The sequence below is a fragment of the Kogia breviceps genome, chromosome 5 (genome assembly GCF_026419965.1).
Source record: "Kogia breviceps isolate mKogBre1 chromosome 5, mKogBre1 haplotype 1, whole genome shotgun sequence".
In the NCBI taxonomy this organism is placed as follows: Eukaryota; Metazoa; Chordata; class Mammalia; order Artiodactyla; family Physeteridae; genus Kogia; species Kogia breviceps.
The window spans coordinates 141,765,627-141,787,929 of NC_081314.1; the positions used below are offsets into that span (position 1 = coordinate 141,765,627).

General features: G+C 40.7%; 1 protein-coding gene across 20 annotated transcripts in view; it reads left to right on the top strand.

The window, feature by feature from the left end:
- Window positions 1–22,303, top strand: part of TTC3 (tetratricopeptide repeat domain 3) — a 154,854-nt gene that overhangs the window by 126,346 nt on the left and 6,205 nt on the right. For all 20 annotated transcript variants that reach the window (XM_067035090.1, XM_067035091.1, XM_067035094.1 and 17 more), the window contains 9 exons: window positions 7,717–7,856; window positions 9,725–9,793; window positions 10,752–10,848; window positions 12,813–12,913; window positions 16,338–16,428; window positions 16,837–16,938; window positions 19,100–19,413; window positions 21,665–21,791; window positions 21,970–22,104. In XM_067035090.1, coding sequence (XP_066891191.1) covers window positions 7,717–7,856; window positions 9,725–9,793; window positions 10,752–10,848; window positions 12,813–12,913; window positions 16,338–16,428; window positions 16,837–16,938; window positions 19,100–19,413; window positions 21,665–21,791; window positions 21,970–22,104 — 1,176 coding nt within the window. The remainder of the gene's footprint in view (window positions 1–7,716; window positions 7,857–9,724; window positions 9,794–10,751; window positions 10,849–12,812; window positions 12,914–16,337; window positions 16,429–16,836; window positions 16,939–19,099; window positions 19,414–21,664; window positions 21,792–21,969; window positions 22,105–22,303) is intronic.

Genomic DNA, 22,303 nt, shown 5'->3' on the forward strand with positions numbered 1-22,303 from the left:
GCCAATTCTCTATTCCCTGCCAGAGGAAAATAGCAATTCTAAAGCCAGAGTCTCCTATTGTTTTTTTTTTTTTAGCGGTATGCGGGCCTCTCACTGTTGTGGCCTCTCCCGTTGCGGAGCACAGGCTCCGGACGCGCAGGCCCAGCGGCCATGGCTCACGGGCCCAGCCGCTCCGCGGCATGTGGGATCTTCCCGGACCAGGGCACGAACCCATGTCTCCTGCATCGGCAGGCGGATTCTCAACCACTGCGCCACCAGGGAAGCCCTCCTATTGTTTTTAATGCACGTCTCACCTGCAGCCAGCAGGTTATAACTGGTTGCCATATTGCTCATGGGCATATGTTCTTTCTTGTTTTATTAAGGTAAAATTCACCTTTAACCACTATAAAGTATACAGCTCAGTGGTTTTCAGTATATTCATCATGTTGTGTAATCATTGCCACCATCTAATCCAGAACTGTTTTCAACACTCCAGAAAGAACCCTGTACCCATGAAGTAGTCACTCCCCATCTCTCCTAGGTCATATGTTCTTAAAGGTGCTGTAAGGAGATTTGCTTATAGCTAAGATGGGGATTTAGTTGACATTGACTCTTAAAACACAGTCAAAATAATTTTGGCCCAGAATAATTTATGGAGTAGAATTTGGAACTTTGTCCTGTTTCAACAGAATCTTCAGCCCTTGTCTGCCAAAACTTCCTCAGTTCATGTCTGCATAGAGGTGGGTGTCTCCTGTTCAGTTATTGCCCTTGCCAAGTTCAGCCTTTTAAAATTTTTTTTAAGATTTTTTTTAATGTGGACCATTTTTAAAGTCTGTCTTGAATTTGTTACAATATTGCTTCTGTTTTATGTTTTTTTGGTATTTTTGGCCACGAGGCATGTGGGATCTTAGCTCCCCAATCAGGGATCAAACCTGCAACCCCTGCATTGGAAGGTGAAGTCTTAACCACTGGACCGCCAGGGAGGGCCCCAGCCTTTTTTTTTTTTTTTAACATTTATTTATTTAGTTATTTGTTTATTCGGTTGTGCTGGGTCTTAGTTGTGGCAGTTAGGCTCCTTAGTTGCACCAGCATTTTTTTAATCTAACATTTATGGAGCTCATGTTATGTGCCATACTGAGTTGTAAATATTTTACATGTATTATTTTATTTAATCTCAAAACAATTCTAGTGTACTAGTGTTACAGTATAGTATATAATATTCTTTCCATTTTACTGATAAGGAAAAAGGAGGCCAGACTTGCTAATGCATCTTGCTCCAAGTCACACCAGTACTAAGCAGGAGAACAGGTGGTGAGTGTCAGGCTCCAAATACCTTGCTTTTGTCTTCCCTTAAGAGAATGTCAGTTCCACAACCAGTTGAAAAACATTACTCAGCATTTCATGAGCAGCCTGTCAGTTAATCGACGCCATAATAATGCCGAGTAACAACCACCCACAAAAACCTCAGAGATGTACAATAATAAATATTAAGTGTGTGAGTCTGTGGGTTAGCTGATCCCGATTGGGCTTGGCTAGACTGTGTCACCTTTGGGTCAGCTAGGGCTCTGCTGTTTTAGGCTGTGCTAGAATGGCCTCAGCGGGGACAACAGGAGCAGCTAGATCTGCTCCACGTGTCTTTCATCTTCCAGTAAGTACAAGGGCAAGTGAGGACAGTCACTGGTAATATCACATCAGGCAAAGCAAGTCACATAGCCAGCCCAGATTCAAGGGCTGGGGAAAAGAGACTGCCTCTTTAGTGAAGGGAACGCCAAGGTCCCATGAGAACGGGTGTAGATATGGGGAGGGGTGAAGGATGGGGCTGTGAATGCCATCCCTCTGCCACAGTAGGTTAGCACCAGTAATTCACTAATGCTCAGTAATTACCAAGAGCTCAAAAGACCTTCTGTGATTGGTATCTAACTCCATCTTCTGCCTTCTTCCTTATGTAATGGATAGTGCTTGTCACGCGATTTGCTCACTTCTGGACCTTTTCCCAGCACTTTTCCTTCTGCTTCAAGTGGCCTTCTTCCTCCCCAAGCCTGGCTCACTCCTCCTCACTGTTTGGGTCCAATTCAGGCATCACTTTGTTGAGGAAGCAGTCACTGACAACAGCTCAGGCCTGGTTAAACGCCCTTATTAATGCAGTGGTGATAATGAGTGCCTCACACTATATTATACAGTAATTATCGTTTTGTTGACATCATTGTTGAGATATAATTCACATACCATAAAATCCACCCATTTAAAGTATATAGTCAGCGTTTTTAGTATATGCAACGCTGTTGTAGCCCTCACCACAATCTTAAGTTTAGAACATTTTTATCGCCCCAAAACGAAATCTTGTAACCACTACCAGTCACTCCCCTGTTCTCCTCCCTCCCTTCCCCGGCTGTAGGCAACCACTGATTTACTCTATGGATTTGCCTGTTCTGGGCATTTTATATAAATGGAGTCATATTATATGTGGTCTTTTGTGAGTGCCTTCTTTCACCTAGCTTAATGTTTTCAAGGTCCATCCATGTACATTCGTCCAAGTAACATGTATTGGCACTTCATTCCTTTTTACTGCTGAATAATATTCCTCTGTATGCTGTTTCACATTTTATTTACCCATTCATCAGTTGATGAACATTTGGATTCTTTCCAGTTTTTGGCTGTTATGAATAATATTGCTATGAACATCTGAGTACAAGTTTTTCTGTGGACATATGTTTTCATTTCTTTTGGGTATATACCTAGGAGTGGAATTGCTGGGTCATATGCTAACTCCATATTTAAGAGTTCGAGAAAGTTCCATACTGTTCCAAAACAGCTGCACCATCTTAACATTCCCACCAGCAGTATATGAGGGATCCAGTCTCTCCATGGTCTCACTAATGCTTATTATCATCTATCTTTTTGATTTTAGCTATTCTAATGGGTATAAAGTGGTTTCTTATTGTGGTTTTGATTTGCATTTCCCTAAAGGTTAATGGTGTTGAGCATCTTATATGTGCTTAGTGTCCATTTTTATATCTTTGGAAAATTTGGAGAAATGTCTTTTTTAATCCTTTGCCCATTTATTAATTTCATTATTTGTTTTTTAACTATTGAATTAAGAGTTTTTATATATCTGTATTCTAGGTACAAGTTGCTTATCAAATATATGGTTTAGAAATATTTTCTCCCATCTTCCATATTTGCAACTTTATTTCTTCTATCTCCTGTTCTGTGGGTTGTCTTTTCACTTTCTTGATGGTATCATTTGCAGCACACAAGTTTTAAATTTCAGTGTAGCCCGCTTTCTCTATTTTTTCTTTTGTTGCTTATGCTTTTGATGTCGTAGCTGAGAAACCACTGTTAAATCCAAGATCACCAAGCACCAAGATTTACTCCTGTATTCTAGAGTTTTACAGTCTTAGCTCTCTCCACTTAGGCCTATGATCCATTTTGAGTTAATTTTTGTGTATGATGTAGTAATTATCTTTTATACCTATTTCCCCCACCAAACTGTGATATCCTTGAAAATGAGGACTGTTTCTTAGCCATCTTTGGATCTCAGTGTACAGACTAGGAGCTCTGCCGATGTTATCAAACAGTTGTACTTGGGCCCCTGAAGAACTGGGTTTAGTGAATTGTGTCTTCATATTCTGTCAGCCTACATGAAAGGCCACCAGTCCTGGACGTTCTGTGAAGATTGTTGCTTTATTTACTGCTAGTATGTAGTTGAGGATATTACCCATTCTTTCATTTGACAAATATTTATTGGATGCTCCTTAAGTGCCAGGTTCTGTGCTGATCTTCCAGGACTTTTATATAGCATCCTCTTTATGAGGCCCTGAGAAGTCATTTCTCTCTGCTTTTACTTATCTGGGTTTCTTTGTGCAGTGGGCTTGTTTTTATTTGACTTCGACTGCCAGAAAGTTTTAATACTGTTTCTGAAGAATGGTTAGGACCTCATGCCATTTGTTTTTTTATTACTCTGGCTCTGTTTTTATATTACCATTCTTATCTTTTTATTCTGTTTTCTTTACTTAGCATTCTTTTTTATTTTGTATTTTTTAAATTATATATATTACTGCAGGCACTTCAAACATTTATTTTAAAACATAGTTGAAGTTTAGAAAAAGAGGTATAAAAACCAAATGTTCTCTAATTGAGAAAAAGACTTTCAGAGGTGTTTATGTCAGTGAACTGTGCAAATACAGGATGCAGTTGTATATAGCCTGTTGCTTCTCCTATTCTAATGTTTCAAAGAAAAGCATTCAGATTATTCTTTTTCATGTAGTCAGAGGCAAGCTCATGATAGCTGCCCTAGGCCAGCTGTGTCATTAAAGGGTGGTGAGTGCACATGGCAGATGAACTCATGTAGCATTTTTCACAGCTGAGCTGTAGGGGTGTGGGTGTGGGTGTGTGTTTATAATACTTTGTGCCTTTTGACACCTGAACTGCTTTAGGTACTTGTTGCCAAGTAGGTTCTTATGTCCCAGTATAACCTTGAAGTTTTACATCATCTCCCAGCCAAAGGGCCGAATCCTAGGTGAAATCATTGGCTTAGAATAGAGGCAAGAAACAAGTTTGGCTTGGCCGTCAGCAGCAAGGTGTGCATATGGACATTGGTCATGGTAGTAGAATATAGGATCTTGTCAGCCTAGTAGGCATGGTGGGCCCCTCTGTCACAGTAATGACTCAGCACATTCAGGATCAGCAAGATTGCAGCAAGGGAAATGTGAGTTGAACTGTCCCCATGATGGAGGGAATGTCGCTGAGCTGTTGAACCTCTGCTGCCTTAGAACAGTTGGCCTGCACATCTCAAGACCATCGAGGTCAACCCTACTCCTGCGGCGGGACTTTAAAGTCATTAAGGACCTGGACTGGTTCACAAATCTGCTTCCCATGAACATCCAAAACATTGGTGTTGAAAGCTGATGAGGGAGAAGTGTCCTTGTAAGTTGATGCCTCTTTTGACTAGAGAGCCATATTTCACAGGGAGTCTGTGAAACTTGGCTTCAGGGTACACCGTCTTTTCTGAGGGAGGAGGCTCCAAGTTTCTGTAGCTGAACCCGTGTCTCAGTGACCTGGTCACATTCTAAGCCTAAGAAGGAAGTTCAGGCTACAGGGGACCTGGTCAGAGGTGGAAAATGAAAGACTCCCTAAGCGGAAATGAAGTTGGGACTTCATTAAGCAGTCGTCGTTACTAGTAGAATTTCAAACTGGAAAAGGGTAAAGTTGAAACGTGCTTCTTTTAGTCTCTTGTAAATATTGCTCCATTCTGAGTCACATAGTAATTGTTAGAAATATTAGTCTAGAGCGTGTTTATTGATAAGTGGCTGGCATCTTACAAGCATATGCACGGCCTGTATATCTGCTGGCATTGAAGAGATGACACCTCGAAAAATGACATAAAACTTTTAGAGAATTTGTAGGTTCAGAAGAAGTTTCAAAATGCATCACCTGCATAAGAAAGCTGACCAAGAAGGCTGTCTCAACTGGTGTTGTACTTAACCGTCCAGAGCATCAAGATAACAGCTTTTCATTTCTCTTTGTCATATTGCCTGAAATTCTGGCAGCTATTGCAAACCGAAGGCCTTTGTGACAAGGCAGAGATAACACAGTTATATTTTGAAAAGCAAACAAAAAGTACTGGGCTTGCCAAATAAAACGAGTGCAGACTCCCTGTAGCTTAAAGGATCGTTTAGGCTGAAGAGTGAAGTGTGGATACTTCCAGGCCAGTTGAAGTGGTTCGTCTGAACACTGTGCTGCAGTCAGGCGCCCTCGGGGTGAGGGATGGCAAGGGAAGGAAGTGATGGTGAGGGAAGGTGAGGAAGGACGTTCTAGAAGTATGCCTGGGAGTTGGCAGGCTCTCAGCTGGGGGTGGGCTTAAGTCAGGGGTCCAGAGAAACTTGAGGGTGTTGAGGGAGGAAGGGCCCCCAGAGAGCGGAACCCACTGCCAAAAGGAAGATGGGAGGCTGCTGAAGACAGACAAGAGTCTTTTTCAAAACTGTCTCAGAGGGGAGTCTTAGCTTTCCTCCTCGTCTTTCCAGCTCTGCATGTCTCTGCTCCCAGAACCCTGGTTGAGACTATTTCTTCTACAGACAGACTCTTCATGGTCTGGAAACTTGCCTTCTTTAACACTGTAGACCTCGTTTTATTCAGCTTACCACTGTAACTGTGAGCTTCTTGGAAGAGAAGTGTTGGCTATTTAACTGATGTTTCTAACATGGCTTTTTACATTCCAGGTTACAACTAATTAATTGGTGAATGGACTTCTGGATGGTAGTATATTAATGGGGTTGGAGCTTGCCACACTGGGAAAGGTTCTTTGGGGAGCAAAACACAGCTGACTTGATGGTGTGTGAACCCACTCTAGAATAGCCTGTTAGAAGATGTGTAAATCAACAAAACTTGCAAATACGTTATTCCTTTTCTGTGTGGCTATGTTGGAAGACTGTTTGAATTCAGAATTTTATTCCTTTGATCTGTAGTCTTTGTCAAACACTTATAAATTTCTACTCTGTCCCATCAAAATGATTGCAGGGTCAAAATTATTAAGTTCTATATATATTTTATTGTTTACTCATAAATGTATTCAAACATACATACCTAGGTTAATTTCCCTCTTTCCTGTACATCTTCCATGTTCTCCTTCCTTGTTAATGGCATTTTGTTTAGTTATTCACCCAAGGTAGAAACTTACCTTTAACTCTGTCACCTTCTGCTTTACCATATACCCAGTCGGACACATGGTCTTACCCATTCTAGTCTTCTAAAGTTCCCTTTATTTTTTTAATCATCTCTACAGTTACCACTGTCATCCTCATTGTCTCTCACCTGGGCTATTGCAGTCTTTAACATTAAAGGTTATAATTCATAATGGGCTATGAAGTCAGTTTAATGATGGTGACTAGAATGGTTTTTAATAGTAGAATAGAATAGAAATATCGGAAAACATCTCAGAAAGTGAGGGCAATTTTTTTTTCAGTTTTATGTGTATATACATGCATATATATATATGTATATACGTATGCTGTAGATCATTATTAAAATGTATTTGCTATTGTGGGTCACAATAAGAAAGTGTCAGAGAAAGTCAAGAAAATGTGGAAGCCACTGTTCTCGTCTTTCATGTACCCTCTTACACCTAGTCTACCTCTGTGTCTTTCAGTTATTTTTCTAAAATAAGAAACTCGTCATCTCACAACCCTGCTTAAGAGCCTTCACTGACTTCCTGTTTTCTGCAGGATAAAATCCACATTCCTTAGCATGGCTTACAAGGCCCTTGATCATTTTAACCCAAGGTGCCTCAGATGCCATTCTCTGTGCGCTGACTTCCGAACACCCACCTCGTCCTCCAGCCATGTAGCACCTCTTGCTTTTTTGCACAGACAGGCCTTACTCTTTTAACTTTCTGCCTTACCAGTTGCCACTACTTGGAATTCATTCTCCACGTGACAGACCCATTTTTGAAGACAGAGATCAGATATCACTGATTTTGAGAAGCCCTTCCCAAGTACCAGATAGTCTGTCATGTCTCTCTCCATCCTTGTTTAAGGGCTGAGACTGTGTATTGTGCGACTTTATGTCCCAGCCTCGGCCAGGGTAGCACATAGAGCCAGCTCCTGAGTGTGTGTTCTGTGGAACTGGAGTCATTGGTTAAGCTAGCACACCACCACAATTACAGTCTTTCAGCCTCTTTTTTTTTTTTTTTTTTTAAGTATATCTTCCCATTTATTTAGGTACTTTCTAAAATGTTTTTAGATCTCCAAGACAGAATTAGATTGGTTCCTCAAAGATTTGGAAAAGGAAGTTAAAAAATGGGAACACGAGAAAAAAGAAATCCATGAGAGACTAAAGGCACTGAAGAAGAAGATGAAAAAGGTTTTAAATGCCAGTGAAATGTAAGTAACACTTGAAAGTCAGTGATTTTTACTTATCTATTTATTATTGGGGTATATTTGGGGTTATCTTTCATTTTTGATATTCAGTTTCAAGCTATATCAAGTAAAGTGAAAATTTTAGGTATTGTTTTCATTTCATTTTAAAGAACATCGTTGGGGAATTATTGCACCTAAAACTTTTTATAAACCTACCATGCTTGCAGATAAATTACATAAAGGTAAGACTGCAAATCAACAAAGAACCAACTTCCAGTCTGAACACCACCTCTTACTGTGAACATTACCTTTAACCCCTTTTCCTTATTGTAAAAGGAGGGGGCTTGTCTAGATCTAAGGTTCTTTCCAGCACTAAGATTCTGTGATGATTATTTTATTTATTACTTCCATCCTGAATCTTGAAAGTATTAAAATTTGGTTCTGTAATCTGAAGGATTTGGTAATACATTCAGGCAATTGTCAGATGGGCCAGGTTTGCTTCAAGATTCTCTGTGATCCGTTCCTAACCCCGCTTTCCCTAAACAGTGATATGTCACATGATCCCTCAGCTTAATTGTTACCTGCTGTTGAACAAAACACCAGAAACTCAGTGGCTTAAATTAATTTTTATCTGATCCTGCTCTTGCAGTCCGGGCTGTTTGGCCGGACCATTCTTCTGCTGGTCTTGTCAGTGGTTCCTCTTGTGGCTGGGCGCAGCTGGAATGCTGGGGTGACTTGGCCTCTTTCTTCCTATGCATTTTCAGGCCTTCTCTCTCTCCATGTGGCTTCTTCTGTCTCTTTGATCTCTCCGTGTGGTCTCCATCATGGTAGCCAGACCTCTTATGTGGTGGCTGAGAGCTTCCAAGAGTGCAGAAGTGGAAGCTGCCCACCCTTCTGAAGTCAGACCCAGAACTGTCAGAGCATCACTTCTGCCACATTTTGTTGTTTTGAGCAAGTTGCAGGTGCAGTGGCAGAAGCCAGAGATAATTATGAAAGAAGGCAGAAATTCCATGAAAAGCCACCCAGTATTGAGAGCGTAGAGGAACTATTTTGTAAAAGAAGTGAAATGGCATTTAACCTGGTTCTCAGTGGAAACGTGGGGGGTTTTTGTTTGTTTGTTTGTTTTTTGCGGTACGCAGGCCTCTGACCGTTGTGGCCTCTCCCGTTGCGGAGCACAGGCTCCGGACGCGCAGGCTCAGCGGCCATGGCTCACGGGCCCAGCCGCTCCGCGGCATGTGGGATCCTCCCGGACCGGGGCACGAACCCGTGTCGCCTGCATTGGCAGGCGGACTCTCAACCACTGCGCCACCAGGGAAGCCCGAAACGCGGGGTTTTTAGCAAGTAGAGATGACTAAACAGGTGTATAGGTGAGCGTGAAAGAAGAGGCAGAACCACCTGCTACAGGACATTGCTTAAGTATCAAAGATTTACACACTTTGTTTTGAAGAATTGTCCCACGGTGTGCATGCGAGTGTGTGTGTGTATGTGTTCAATTGGACTTGAGGTTCTGTTGTAAAGAATAGAAGGCTGTTTTCATTTTGAGTGAGAACCACTGTTAAACTGATGATGATCCGACACCTTACTCCTCTGTCTCACGTTGAAGCCCCTGGAGGTGCTCCTGACAGAGGACTGAGACAGGGGATCTGTGCTGCAGACATGCGACTTAGAGTGAAGAAAAAGGTGATCTGCCCTGCAGGTGTAGAAGGAAATTTTCCCAAAAGGAAAATGGTCCAAATTCTTTGCCTATTTAGAAGATATTAGAAATGAAACAAAAATAAATGTAAAGAATTCAAGAGATGTTTGCATGGATATAGGAATTTACTGTGTAAGATCGTGTTTTTTAAAAAAACTTTGAAAATTAATTCAAATTTGGTGATTATACTTACTTGTAGGTATACCCAGGAAAATGCCGGAAAGGAAAAGGAATGTGAATTACTTCTGGACCAGTCCTTTGAAATCAGGCAAATTAAGCTTAAATTTATTTTAACATCTTATTATACTTTTAATACCAGAGGCACAGTCTGCACATATTTAGACATCCAAATATAATTTTACTTGTCTTTTTCTTTTAAATAATTGTTTCTCTTTTTAAAAATTTCTCTTTCTATTTTATTATTTAAATTAATATTTAAATAAATTTATTCTTTAAATATTTTTATTTTATGATGTTTCTCCTTTTGTTTCACATTGTCAGTGTAAAAAATGTCCTGAATTTATCATTGTTGATTACTCTTCTTTTCCCTTGAATTAACCTGAAACTAAAAATGTGTTTTAAAAGCTTTTGTGTTACTTGAAGTAACAGTCTCAACTATATTATGGTAGTTTCTTGCTCTACAAATAAAGATTTATTAAAGAATTTTTGTTATGAACCTATAAAAAGTTTCCCTTTAACCTTTATTAATAGAAATGTTTGTACATACCGGTAACCAATGTATTCAGTAGTAAGCAGTTGTATTCTGCTTTTCTTATTTAATATTGTTTCATACACATATTTCCATTTACATCATAGTCCATGCTGGGTTTTTGTTATTTTTTTAAGCTGTTATAAACGTAATGCCATGAACAGCTTTGTGCATATCACTTTTTTCCTTTGGGTTATTACCTTGTAATATGGGTCAAAAATAGAATTTCTGACTCAGTAGCCAGATTAGACTTAACCTAACCTCATAAAAATGGTGAACCAGTTTCTCAGCAGTCCCACCAATACTCACTTTTAATTTCACATCTTCCTTTGGTCATTTGTAAAGTGCAAAGAGCACATGTGAGTCTTGCATTATATAGTCAAATATTAGGCAAGAAGGTTCTCGAGAAGATGTTTAAGTCTTTTGTGGCATGACTTAAAAGCTAACCTGGCTTCAGCCTTTGTGATCTCAGTGATTAAGTTCTTTTCAATAAGTTTTTTTTCTTTAATATTTGCAGTAATACATTTATGAATGAGAAAATGAAAATAGAAGAGTGTATAAAGAAAGAGAAAGAGCATTATGAAGAGAGTCTTCAAAGGGCTGTGGATGCAGAGGTGAGTCCAGGACAGTTGGTGACTGACAGATACGGCAGGATATCATTAGTTTACAGGCACAACAGCATTGCCGGGAAGTGTGGAGGCTGAGGGATATCCTTTCACCCATACTCCTACCTCCCTGGAACAACAGCTCTCTCCTTGCCTGTGGCTTTAAAATTTTTTACCTTTGTGCTTATTTATTACATAGCTGTACTCCTAGTGTACACCACATTTTATAACCTGCTTATTCAACATAATTCAGTCATTTTCCATGTGCTACACTGTTAACGGCTTCATCATATTTAATCAAGTGCTGTACCGTGAAGTAGCCGACCATAAAATCTATTTGCCAATGCTAGAAAAGGAACTTGAAAATAATCCATTTATTAAGACTATACTCTCCTCCCTGCAGAAGAATATATACCAATGTCAGTATACTATTTGAGAAACTACTGAGACAAAAATAATAATAATGACTTCTGGCTGTATTTTATTTAGTTCCTGAAATATGGTTGTCTTTGTTTTTTGAATTGAGAAGTAAATGTTATTTATTGGTGTATGTGTCTATGATTATTCTAGGAAAGTAAGGAAAAGCTTAGCTTATGCAGTCTGTAAACATGAGTCTTCCAGCGAAATATCAGCTATGCAGCTGCTTTTCTAAAGAAAGGAAGGAAAAAAAGTCCAAGTACTTCTACTTTGTGGCTACTGTGCCTGCAGCTCTGTTCCCAAGTCATTCAGTTCCCCTTTACCACCATGTGGCAGCAGCTTTGCCTGGTGGGCCCTGTCAAGGTTACTGACACCTGGATTAAAACAAGGCAGGTCTACATTTCCTGCAGCGACTTTTACCAAAATGGCCAGTTAGGGCTTCCCAGGTGGCGCAGTGGTTGAGAATCTGCCCGCCAATGCAGCGGACATGGGTTCGAGCCCTGGTCTGGGAAGATCCCACATGCCGTGGAGCAACTGGACCCGTGAGCCACAACTACTGAGCCTGCGCATCCGGAGCCTGTGCTCCGCAACAAGAGAGGCTGCAATAGTGAGAGGCCCGCGCACCGCGATGAAGAGTGGCCTCCGCTTGCCACAACTAGAGAAAGTCGCGCAGAAACGAAGACCCAACACAGCCCTAAATAAATAAATAAATAATTTTTAAAAAAAGTGGCCAGTTGGCTTGTGCGGGGAGCCAGAGAGTCTAAAGTTTTAAAAACATGCCCTAGAGCCTTTTGATGCCCTTGCTGATAACAACTTCGCTGAGGCTTTTATTTTATTTTAATGCAGCTATTCTGTAATTATTTATTTATTATTGAAGTATAGTTGATTTACCATGTTGTGTTAATTTCTGCTGTACAACAAAGTGATTCGGTTATACGTATGTGTGTGTATATATATACATAATATATATACACATTCTTTTTTATATTCTTTTCCATTATGGTTTATCACAGGATATTGAATATAGTTGCCTGTGCTCTACAGTAGGACCTTGTTGTTTATCCATTCTATATATAATGGTTTGCATCTGCTAACCCCCAACTCCCACCACATCCCTGCCCCCTTCCCTCTCCCGTGGCAACCACAGGTCTGTTTCCGAGGCATTTAAATTCGGTAGGGTTCAGCCTTGGGGTTGTTCTGCAGGGTCCTGGCCCTCTGCTCACCATGAACAGGACCATAGATTATGCACACCAGGTATATACATGTAGGTAACCTAGCTCTGTGCTTGTATATGGCTTAAGCAGTAAGCCATGTGGAAAGTTTCATATCTGAGAAAAGTATAATTTTAGGTATATAATTTTACTGTCATCTTATTATTCTATTTTCAAATCCAAAAGTTTAATTCCTGTTCCCCTCAGAGAAATTATAATTAAGTTCTGGTGATTCTGATCATATGTCATTTAAGGAGAAACTTGAAAGTGGTTTAGAATGTTTGTTTTAACAATCTTAAAATGGTTTTAGTTTTAAAGTACTTACATTCTTTAATCTAATGGTAGGTATCTGTGCTCGAAAACTGGAAGGAGATGGAAATATATAAGTTACAGACCATGGAGTCACAAGCCGAAGGGTTTCTTAAGAACCTGAAGCTAATGAGCAGGTATTGTGATGTCACAGGTGTCTTTCCAGAAGTGTCATTGAGTAAAAAAAGGTTAGGGCTGATTTTAGAAAAAAATTACATTAGGACTACTTTATTTTTAATAGTTAATATAGTTAATACATATTCAATTATAGAAAAATCAAAACATGTAAACAAAAATGATACAAATTATCCTAATTCTTAATTGAGCTATAACTAGTTAATATTTTGCAGTAAATCCATTAAGTACTTGAAAAAAAATTTATATATCGTTTTCACTAAGTAGTATACTGGAAGCTTCCTTTCATATCAATAATTATGTTTCTTCAACCTAATTTTAAAAGGTTAAATAGTATTCCAGTGTACAAACATGTCATGGTTTATTAAATACCACTGTAGTGAGAGAGTTGGGTTGTTTGCACATTTTGTTAATAAAAGCTGCACTGTAGCAAGTATCCTTATAGCTAAAGTTTTATCCTTATAGCTAAATTATTAGTCATTTCCACGCAGTAAATAAATTTCTGGAATGAAGATCACATTTTTAAGGCTTTTTAAACAATTGCTTCCGTAAGAATAGTTACTTCACAGTGTAAACGGGAGGGTATGGGCATGTCACTTCAAAAGACATTGACATCTGGTCATTTGTTTTCAACCCTCTGTAATCTTTACCTGTTTTCTTTCTTTTGCTTTGTTTTTGGAATAAGGTTTGCCTGGGAATCCTACAGGGTCTCCTTCAGCCTAGCATTTAGCACTTTTCTGTATAGATTTTTGCACATGGGATTACTTTTCATCTGGTCCTTTTATCATATTCCACACACAGGTTTGGGTGTTTTTTTTTTTAACATCTTTATTGGAGTATAATTGTTTTACAGTGTTGTGTTAGTTTCTGCTGTATAACAGAGTGAATCAGCTGTATAAATGCATATATCCCCATATCTCCTCCCTCTTGCATCTCCCTCCCACCCTCCCTTTTCCATCCCTCTAGGTGGTCACAAAGCACAAAGCTGATCTCCCTGTGCTATGCGGCTGCTTCCCATTAGCTATCTATTTTCCATTTGGTAGGGTGTATATGTCCATGCCACTCTCTCACTTTGTCCCAGCTTACCCTCCCCCTCCCCATGTCCTCAAGTCCATTCTCTACGTCTGCATCTTTATTCTTGTCCTGCCCCTAGGTTCAATAGAACCATTTTTTTTAGATTCCATATATATGTGTTAGCATACGGTATCTGTTTTTCTCTTTCTGACTTACTTCACTCTGTATGACAGACTCTAGGTCCATCCACCTCACTACAAATAACTCAATTTGGTTTCTTTTTATGGCTGAGTAATATTCCATTGTATATACCTGCCACATCTTCTTTATCCATTCATCTGTCTATGGACACTTAGGTTGCTTCCACGTCCTGGCTATTGTAAATAGTGCTGCAGTGAACATCGTGGTACATGACTCTTTCTGAATTATGGTTTTCTCAGGGTGTATGCCCAGTAGTGGGATTGCTGGGTCATATGGTAGTTCTATTTTTAGTTTTTTAAGGCACATCCATACTGTTCTCCATAGTGGCTGTATCCATTTACATTCCCACCAACAGTGCAAGAGGGGTCCCTTTTCTCCACACCCTCTCCATCATTTATTGTTTGTAGATTTTTTGATGATGGCCATTCCGACCAATGTGAAGTCATACCTCACTAAAGTTTTGTTTTGCATTTCTCTAATTATTAGTGATGTTGAGCATCCTTTCATGTATTTGTTGGCAACTTGTATATCTTTGGAGAAATGTCTATTTAGGTCTTCTGTGCACTTTTGGATTGGGTTTGGTTTTTGTTTTGTTTTTATAAATTTATTTGTTTCTTTTTATTTTTGGCTGTGTTAGGTCTTCGTTGCTACGTGTGGGCTTTCTCTAGTTGCAGCGAGCGGGGGCTACTCTTTGTTGTGGTGCGCGGGCTTCTCATTGTCATGGCTTCTCTTGTTGCGGAGCATGGGCTCTAGGCACGTGGGCATTGTGGCATGCGGGCTCAGTAGTTGTGGCTCGTGGTCTCTAGAGCGCAGGCTCAGGAGTTGTGGCGCACGGGCTTTGTTGCTCTGTGGCATGTGGGATCTTCCCAGACCAGGGATCGAACCTGTGTCCCCTGCATTGGCCGGCAGATTCTTAACCACTGCACCACCAGGGAAAGCCTGGGTTGTTTGTTTTTCTGATATTGAGCTGCATGAACTGCTTGTATATTTTGCAGATTAATCCTTTGTCATTGCTTCCTTTGCGAATATTTTCTCCCATTCTGAGGGTTGTCTTTTCATCTTGTTTATGGTTTCCTTTGCTGTGCAAAACACTTCCTAACACCATACACGAAAATAAGTTCAAAATGGATTAAAGACCTAAATGTAAGGCCAGACACTATAAAACTCTTAGAGGAAAACATAGGCAGAACACTGTAACATAAATCACAGCACGATCCTTTTTGACACACATCCTAGAGAAATGGAAATAAAAACAAAAATAAACAAATGGGACCACACACAGATTTTGACTTCTTAATTCCTAGCGCTTTTTGATTCAAATTTCAAACCCTCATTGTTGAACCAGAGATTCTGTGGGTTATGGAAAAACAGTTTTATTGTATAGTTCTTTACTTCTTCATGTTTCAAGATTAAGTTTTTTTCAGAAAGGTGAGAAAACCTTTCTGATTAAAGGTAAATTGATATGCTGATTCAGATTACAGGACCAGCACAGCTGAGGTTGAGACCCTGTGGTGTTCAGTTGCCAGTATGCAGCACAGCTGTAGGCTATGCGTTGTGGTGCATCTGGGAAACAAAGAAACCTCAGGCCTCATTTTATCTAATGGTATTGACTCCTTATTAAGCCTCACAGTACACGGCGTTTTTTTCTTAGGGATTCTGTGCTAAGTCTGCTCATTCCACCAAAGGATAGCAAAAGAGGAAAGCCGTAAAAGCAATGTTGTGGTTTTTCTTTAAGACGTATGCTGAGAACTGATACCATTGCGCATTGCTAGTGTTCCTGATCTTCTCAATTAGGAGTAGAAGTTAAACATAGCCTGTTAGACACCCACCCTTTATTTTACAGTAAGGTGGGGATGAAGGTTTTATTGGGATGTTTCCAGGCTGCCTTTTTGGGGTTTGTTTTTCAATACAAAGATAGCCTTTGATGTTAAATATGAAGATGTCAACTGAAGAGTATCTGATCTTCAAATTGAGGAGAATATTTGCTCTCTGCCTACCAGTTTGGGGATTTGGATTAGATCAACAGTTAAAGTTTCCTAAAGTGTAGTGACTTTGTAAGATATACAGTTCTTTAAAAATAGTTGTTTTTGTGTGTGTGATCATGTTTCTCTTGTGTTTAAATGTTTATTTTCATTTGTACTTTAATGCTTTCAATTTAAAAACATTTTTAAGTGGACATTAGCAGTTTTATAAATTTTTCTACTTTCTCAGTGATTCTGCAGCATATCCTGTCATGGAATCTGACATACATTCATGGGAATCATTTCTCTCTAATGTTAGAGAAGAAATTGAGAAAGCAAAGGTAGGTTATAAAGTATTTTATAATTCTGTCAAAATCTATCTGATGGTTATAATTCAAAGGAGGTCATGTCATATTGAAACTATTTCTTTTTTGAGCTGTTAAAGACGGTATTTATTTTTTGTTGTAATTAAGAATTTTTCATGAAAGAAATGCTATCTTCTTAACTCTCTTTAAACTCAGCCCTTGACTGTTAAGATTAGAAAAGTTATGTTTGATAAGACTGTAGAGCATTCCGATTAATAAGGACTTATTTTGAACTTCTTTCCTTGCAGCTCAGTTATATTTCTTGGAAAACGGTTGAGCATTTGTTATGTATGTATAGTAAGGGGAAAAAAAGTATTAATTGACAGTGGTGGTTTTCTCTTGGAATTCGTTAGAAAAACTTAACATTTTTCCTTCTACCTACAGTCTCAGTTTGAAGAACAAATTCAAGCAATTAAAAATGGTTCTCGGCTCAGTGAACTTTCTAAAGTGCAGATTTCTGAGCTTTCGTTTCCTGCCTGTAACACAGTAAGTCTATTACATCTTTTTTTTTTGAAGGAAAGAGTACAGCAAAGGAGTGAAGCACAATTTCTTTCTTAACTGGCCTAAAGTAGTTTGTTGTTGTTGTTTGGGGAGTGGGCATGAGATGGCTTAACAATTGCCTTAATGTTTTCATTAAGTGCGAGGTTAAGCCCTGTGAGGGCTGCCCTTACTTGCCCCTCACCCTGTGACCCTTCTGTCAATGCTTTCAGCGTCTTAGATTGTAGGCTCTGGAGCTACAGTCAGAAGCCTCATCTTGAGTGTCTTTTTCTCCCCAGTACCTTGCACACTAAGTGTTGGTACTTACTGTGGATTCATCTGCAAAAAAAAAAAAATGGTTTAAAACGTTAAAAAGGTCAGCCACCTTGGACTGATTAAATTTTCTACTGAGCGCCAGTTTTTTTCTCTCCACAGAAAAAGTTTTTTCTCTCCATTGAACTGAGTAAGAAACAAGAGTTTTATTTAGAATTAAAGATCACTTATTTATAGTGTTTCCAAGTTCTTATAGCAGATATGGAAGGGGGAAAAGCATTAGATATCAATAGAAACTTTACTATTAATTTTTAACTCTAGCTTGTGTAATTTTAACATTTAAAATTCCTTGGGAACTCTCCGTGTGCCAGGCGCCTAAGTAGTAAGTACCCCTAAAAACGATTTACTTTGTGTGTCATTTCTCTCCTCTTCATTCATTGGGTGTTTAGTGGTGATCAAGATTGGATGTGGTCTGTGCCCTCAAAGTGCATATGGGTTTGGGAAAGAGAGACTTTAAACCTATAATTATAAGCAAAGTGTGCCAAGATTTTTCACAGGAACATAGAATGCTATGGCAGCATAAATTAGGAGGAACTAATCTAACCCAGAGGCCTAGGCCTCAGCAGAAGCTCCGCTGTTGGAAGTCTCAGTGAGTCAGAGATCTGGAATAGGAATCAACCAGGCAAAAGGAGTAAGGGGGCGTGTGTTTGAGGAGGGGTGTGTGGTGTGATGTTTCCAGGGTCAAAGTGTTCCCAGTGGAAGAAGCCGCATATTTGGAGGCTAGAAAAACAGAGAATACACTCCTTTCGTAGCTATAAAGGGAGTCCATGATGACAAAGGGGCCGTAGGGAGAAAGGTTGTAATCTCGTGCCCACGGGCCGGGACAAAGGGAGCCTCATTAAGGCGTAAGGTGTGTTCAGCAGCGTGGACTTCTCCTCAGGTCACCAAGAAGCCAGTGTAGGTGTCAAGTTAGGGAACGACATCAGCATTGTACTTGACCATCAGCCTGACGGCAGTGTGGAGATGCGGTGGGGAGGGGGCTGAGTGGGCCATTTCCAGCCAGCCAGGTACAGCTCAGTCCCCAGCCGTGGCCTGGGTCAGAGAGCAGCGGGGCTGCAGGCAAGAGGACGGATTTGAGGGCCGTGCAGGAGGTCTGATGAAAGGATGGTGCTGCTTGCGAGACTGTAAGGGTGATAGTCTCCAGGGTGACTCTGGCTTTCTGTCAGTGAAGTGGCACCAGAGGAGGGGCAGGGTGAGGAGACCACCCTGACGCTGGTGTTGAAGACGCGGGGCTCGAGTGGCCTTGGAATCCGTCGCCCACGTGGAGCTGCCCATTAGGAAGTTTGGATGTGCAGACTTGGATCTCAGGAAGATATTCTAGACTGGGATCTTTTTAAAAGTGGGCATTATGGACTTCCCTGGCAGTCCAGTGGTTAGGACCCTGCGCTTCCACTGCTGGGGGCATGGGTTCGATCCCTGGTCGGGGAACTGAGATACTACATGCTGCACTGCGCGGCCAAAAAAAAAAAAAAGTGGGCGTTATCCTTAGCACGCAGTCACCGAGGCACGAGAGGACGGAGCACGGGTGGGTGGAGATTGCACCTCCGGCGACATGAGGGGCAGCAGCACTTCAGGCGTGGATGGCGGCGGGGCTGCGCGGAGAGCTGAGCCGGGGCCCCGCGGGTGGGACGGAAGCCAGCAGTGTGGAGCCATGAAGAGATCATTTTGAGAAAGAGGAGGTGGCCAGCAATTTTTAAGAACAAAACATTTAATTTGTTGTAATTCAAATACTGTGCACTTGAGCAGCCAGGTTTTTATCATAGTTGTGCTTAATTGTTAGTCTTTGTTCACAGATGTAACTCTTAGTGATCCAGCCACTGTGGCGTATTCCTTGCAGATGCATCCTGAGTTACTTCCAGAGTCCTCGGACCATGATGATCAAGGCCCCTCCACTTCTACAAGTCACAGGACTGGAGAGCGAACAGCAGTTCCCGAGCAGTCAAGTCTGGTCTCTGCTACTGATGAGCCAGAAGCCGGCCGGCTGCCAGAGTGTGAGAGCGCCGGCCAGGCAGCTCGGTCAGAGCCAAGCCCAGTGGCTGATCAGAAGTTACCTGTTGCTCCAGGACGTGCCACCCGTTCAAGCCAGTCTCCAAAGAAGCCGTTCAATAGTATCATTGAGCACCTGTCAGTGGTGTTCCCCTGTTACAGCAGGTGCGAATCTGAAATGTCTGCGACTCTGTTAAGCGCTTTATTGAACTGAGGGTTCCTGATTACATAACGTTACAGCCAATTAGGGGCTGAAGTGGAAAGGACTGCATAATGGTTTTACTCGGAAAGACAAGCGGTGCCTTTTTTCCTTTTGTAAACATAGAAGTGAGCAGTTTCAAACCAGTAGATTGAAAACACTGGACACTGGTTAATCAATACTCATCAGAACCCACGGCAGTTTGCTAAGATTTTGATGAACTCGATAACTGTCCAACACTAGTTATGGAATCACTAAATGAACTGCAAAACATTAGTTTTACATTATTTCAGGGAAAAAAAATCCCATGTATAGCAAAGAAGGCAACAGCAACTTACACCTTGTTGGACAGCACCTCCGATTTGTTAGAGGTGTGAGGCTGACGAGGCTAATTGTAATCTGCTGGAGAGTCAGGAGTGTGAGCATGTTACAAAGGGATCCTTATGAGGGTGAGGAGAGCTGCTTTTTTGGCGGGTGGGGGGGTATGGTTGATTTGCAGTGTTGTATTAGTTTCAGGTTATAGCAAAGTGAATCAGCTGTACATTTACATATATCCACTCTTTTTTAGATTCTTTTCCCATGTAGGTCATTACAGAGTATTGAGTAGAGTTCCCTGTGCTGTACAGTTGGTCCTTGTTGGTTTTCTGTTTTATATCTAGTAGTATGTATGTGTCACTCCTAGTCTCCCCATTCATCTCTCCCCCCCTGCCCCAGAAACCATAGATTTGTTTTTTTTTTTTTTTTTTTTTTTTTGTGGTACACGGGCCTCTCACCGTCGTGGCCTCTCCCTTTGCGGAGCGCAGGCTCTGGATGCACAGGCTCAGTTGCCATGGCTCACGGGCCCAGCCGCTCCGCGGCACATGGGATCTTCCCGGACCGGGGCACGAACCCGTGTCCCCTGCATCGGCAGGCGGATTCTCAACCACTGCGCCACCAGGGAAGCCCATAGATTTGTTTTTTATGTCTGTGACTATTTCTGTTTGGTAAATAAGTTCATTTGTACCATTTTTTTAGATTCTACGTATAAGCAATATCATATATTTGTCTTTCTCTGTCTGACTTACTTCACTCAGTATGACGGTCTCTGGGTCCATCCATGTTGCTGCAGGTGGGGAGAGCTGCTTTTAACTAAGTCAGCCAGAATTGTCATTCAGGCACTTCAGCAGTGCTTCTGCATCAACCTCTGACCTCACTCCAGATTGGTGTGAGGGGACAGAGGTACTCCTGGTCTCAGCCTGGAGAGAAGGTGAAGTGGAGGGAACGTCTCTGGGGTACAGCTCAGAAGAGAGGAATCCACATCCAGGAGTGACCCTCTGCACGTCCCATGTTATTTCTGTCTTTGACACAATATGAGTCACAGTCTTTGAGATTATACTTTTGAAACACAGTAGTTAATTATGATTGGCCAAATTTGATGTTTTGCATTTGTCAGTGGAGCCCTGCCCATTTGGAAATAAGTATATCTTGTCTGCCCATGGGCATGCTTAGCTTAGCCCGGCCTAAGTTTGATAAACATTGTAAGTTCTCTCAATAGCAATTACCATGCAAATTAGTAAAAATAGTCAAGTTGTAATTACCAAAAGTACATTACAAATAAAATTGTTTGCAATCCTGACTAAATCTGGCAGAATATAACCCACCAAATAGATATGCATCCTAATTTTCTGCATGTTAAAGCATATGAGGTATTAGTGCTACAGATACCAAGTTCCTGTTGATTAACGATATAAATCACATCCACTGCTACCTATGAAAAATTCAGGCTTCGAAAACTTTGTTGTTGGATAGATTTTTTTAAAGGGAAGAAGTCAACAAAACTAGTTTGTTCTTAGACAGAAAGAGATTTTATTGATTTCAAGTCAGATCCAGCGGCATCTGATCATTCATTGATTTTGTCTAAAGCTACAGTATATCCAGGCTGTAAGAAGTCAGGTTTCTAAGTAGAGATGGAGATCTCAGATGGATCTATCAGATACGCTATTACTTTGAAAGTCTGTTAAAACAAATATTTAGAAATAATATTGGAATTTTCATAGTGCTTTGAAAGAGTGATTTTGCTGCTTTCTATATACAGTTACTGTTGTTGTTTACAAATGAATTATTTGTGTGTATTTGATTTTGTTTCTTTTTGCTTTTGGGTTAATATTGGCCCATAATATTTCTTTGCAGCAGAAAACTTTAACTTTCTCTTGACATTATCCCCACTTTCCCTTTCAGCACCGAGCTTGCTGGTTTTATTAAAAAAGTGAGAAACAAAAACAAGAACTCGCTCTCTGGATTGAGTATTGACGAAATTGTCCAAAGAGTGACAGAACACATTCTAGATGAAGAGAAAAAGAAAAAGGTCAGTATTTCATTTAAATTCAATAAAATGTTCCACTTTATTCTTATTTATTTATAAAATAAGAGAATTGTGGGAAAAAATGCTTCCAACCCCAAAATGGAGAGCAATTTAGTAGACAGAAGAGGGTCAGGTTTTTGGGTAACTGAACTTGCTTCCCTGCTCCATGTTCTTGCTGCAGCCAAATCCAGGCAAGGGCAGGAGGCCGTCTGAGCCCAGCTCTGCTGCTTCTGTGACCAGGGCCACCCAGGGCCCGCCCTCCATGGTTGTTGGACCATCACCCAAAAGCAAGGGGCAGGAGACAGACGACGTCCCTGTGAGTGTTGCATGTATGACCATAGAGTCAGTTCTGTTCTTCTGATGAAGAATAAGAAGGAAACAGAACTATTAATCCATGATTTAGCCCCATTTTTCTAGATTGAATTTATTTGATCTTGAAATTGGAAACCAAGTTTAGATGTACTTGAGTGTTGCATTAGGGGAGTCTGTGAATGGCGAGGTTGTCTCTCCAGTCT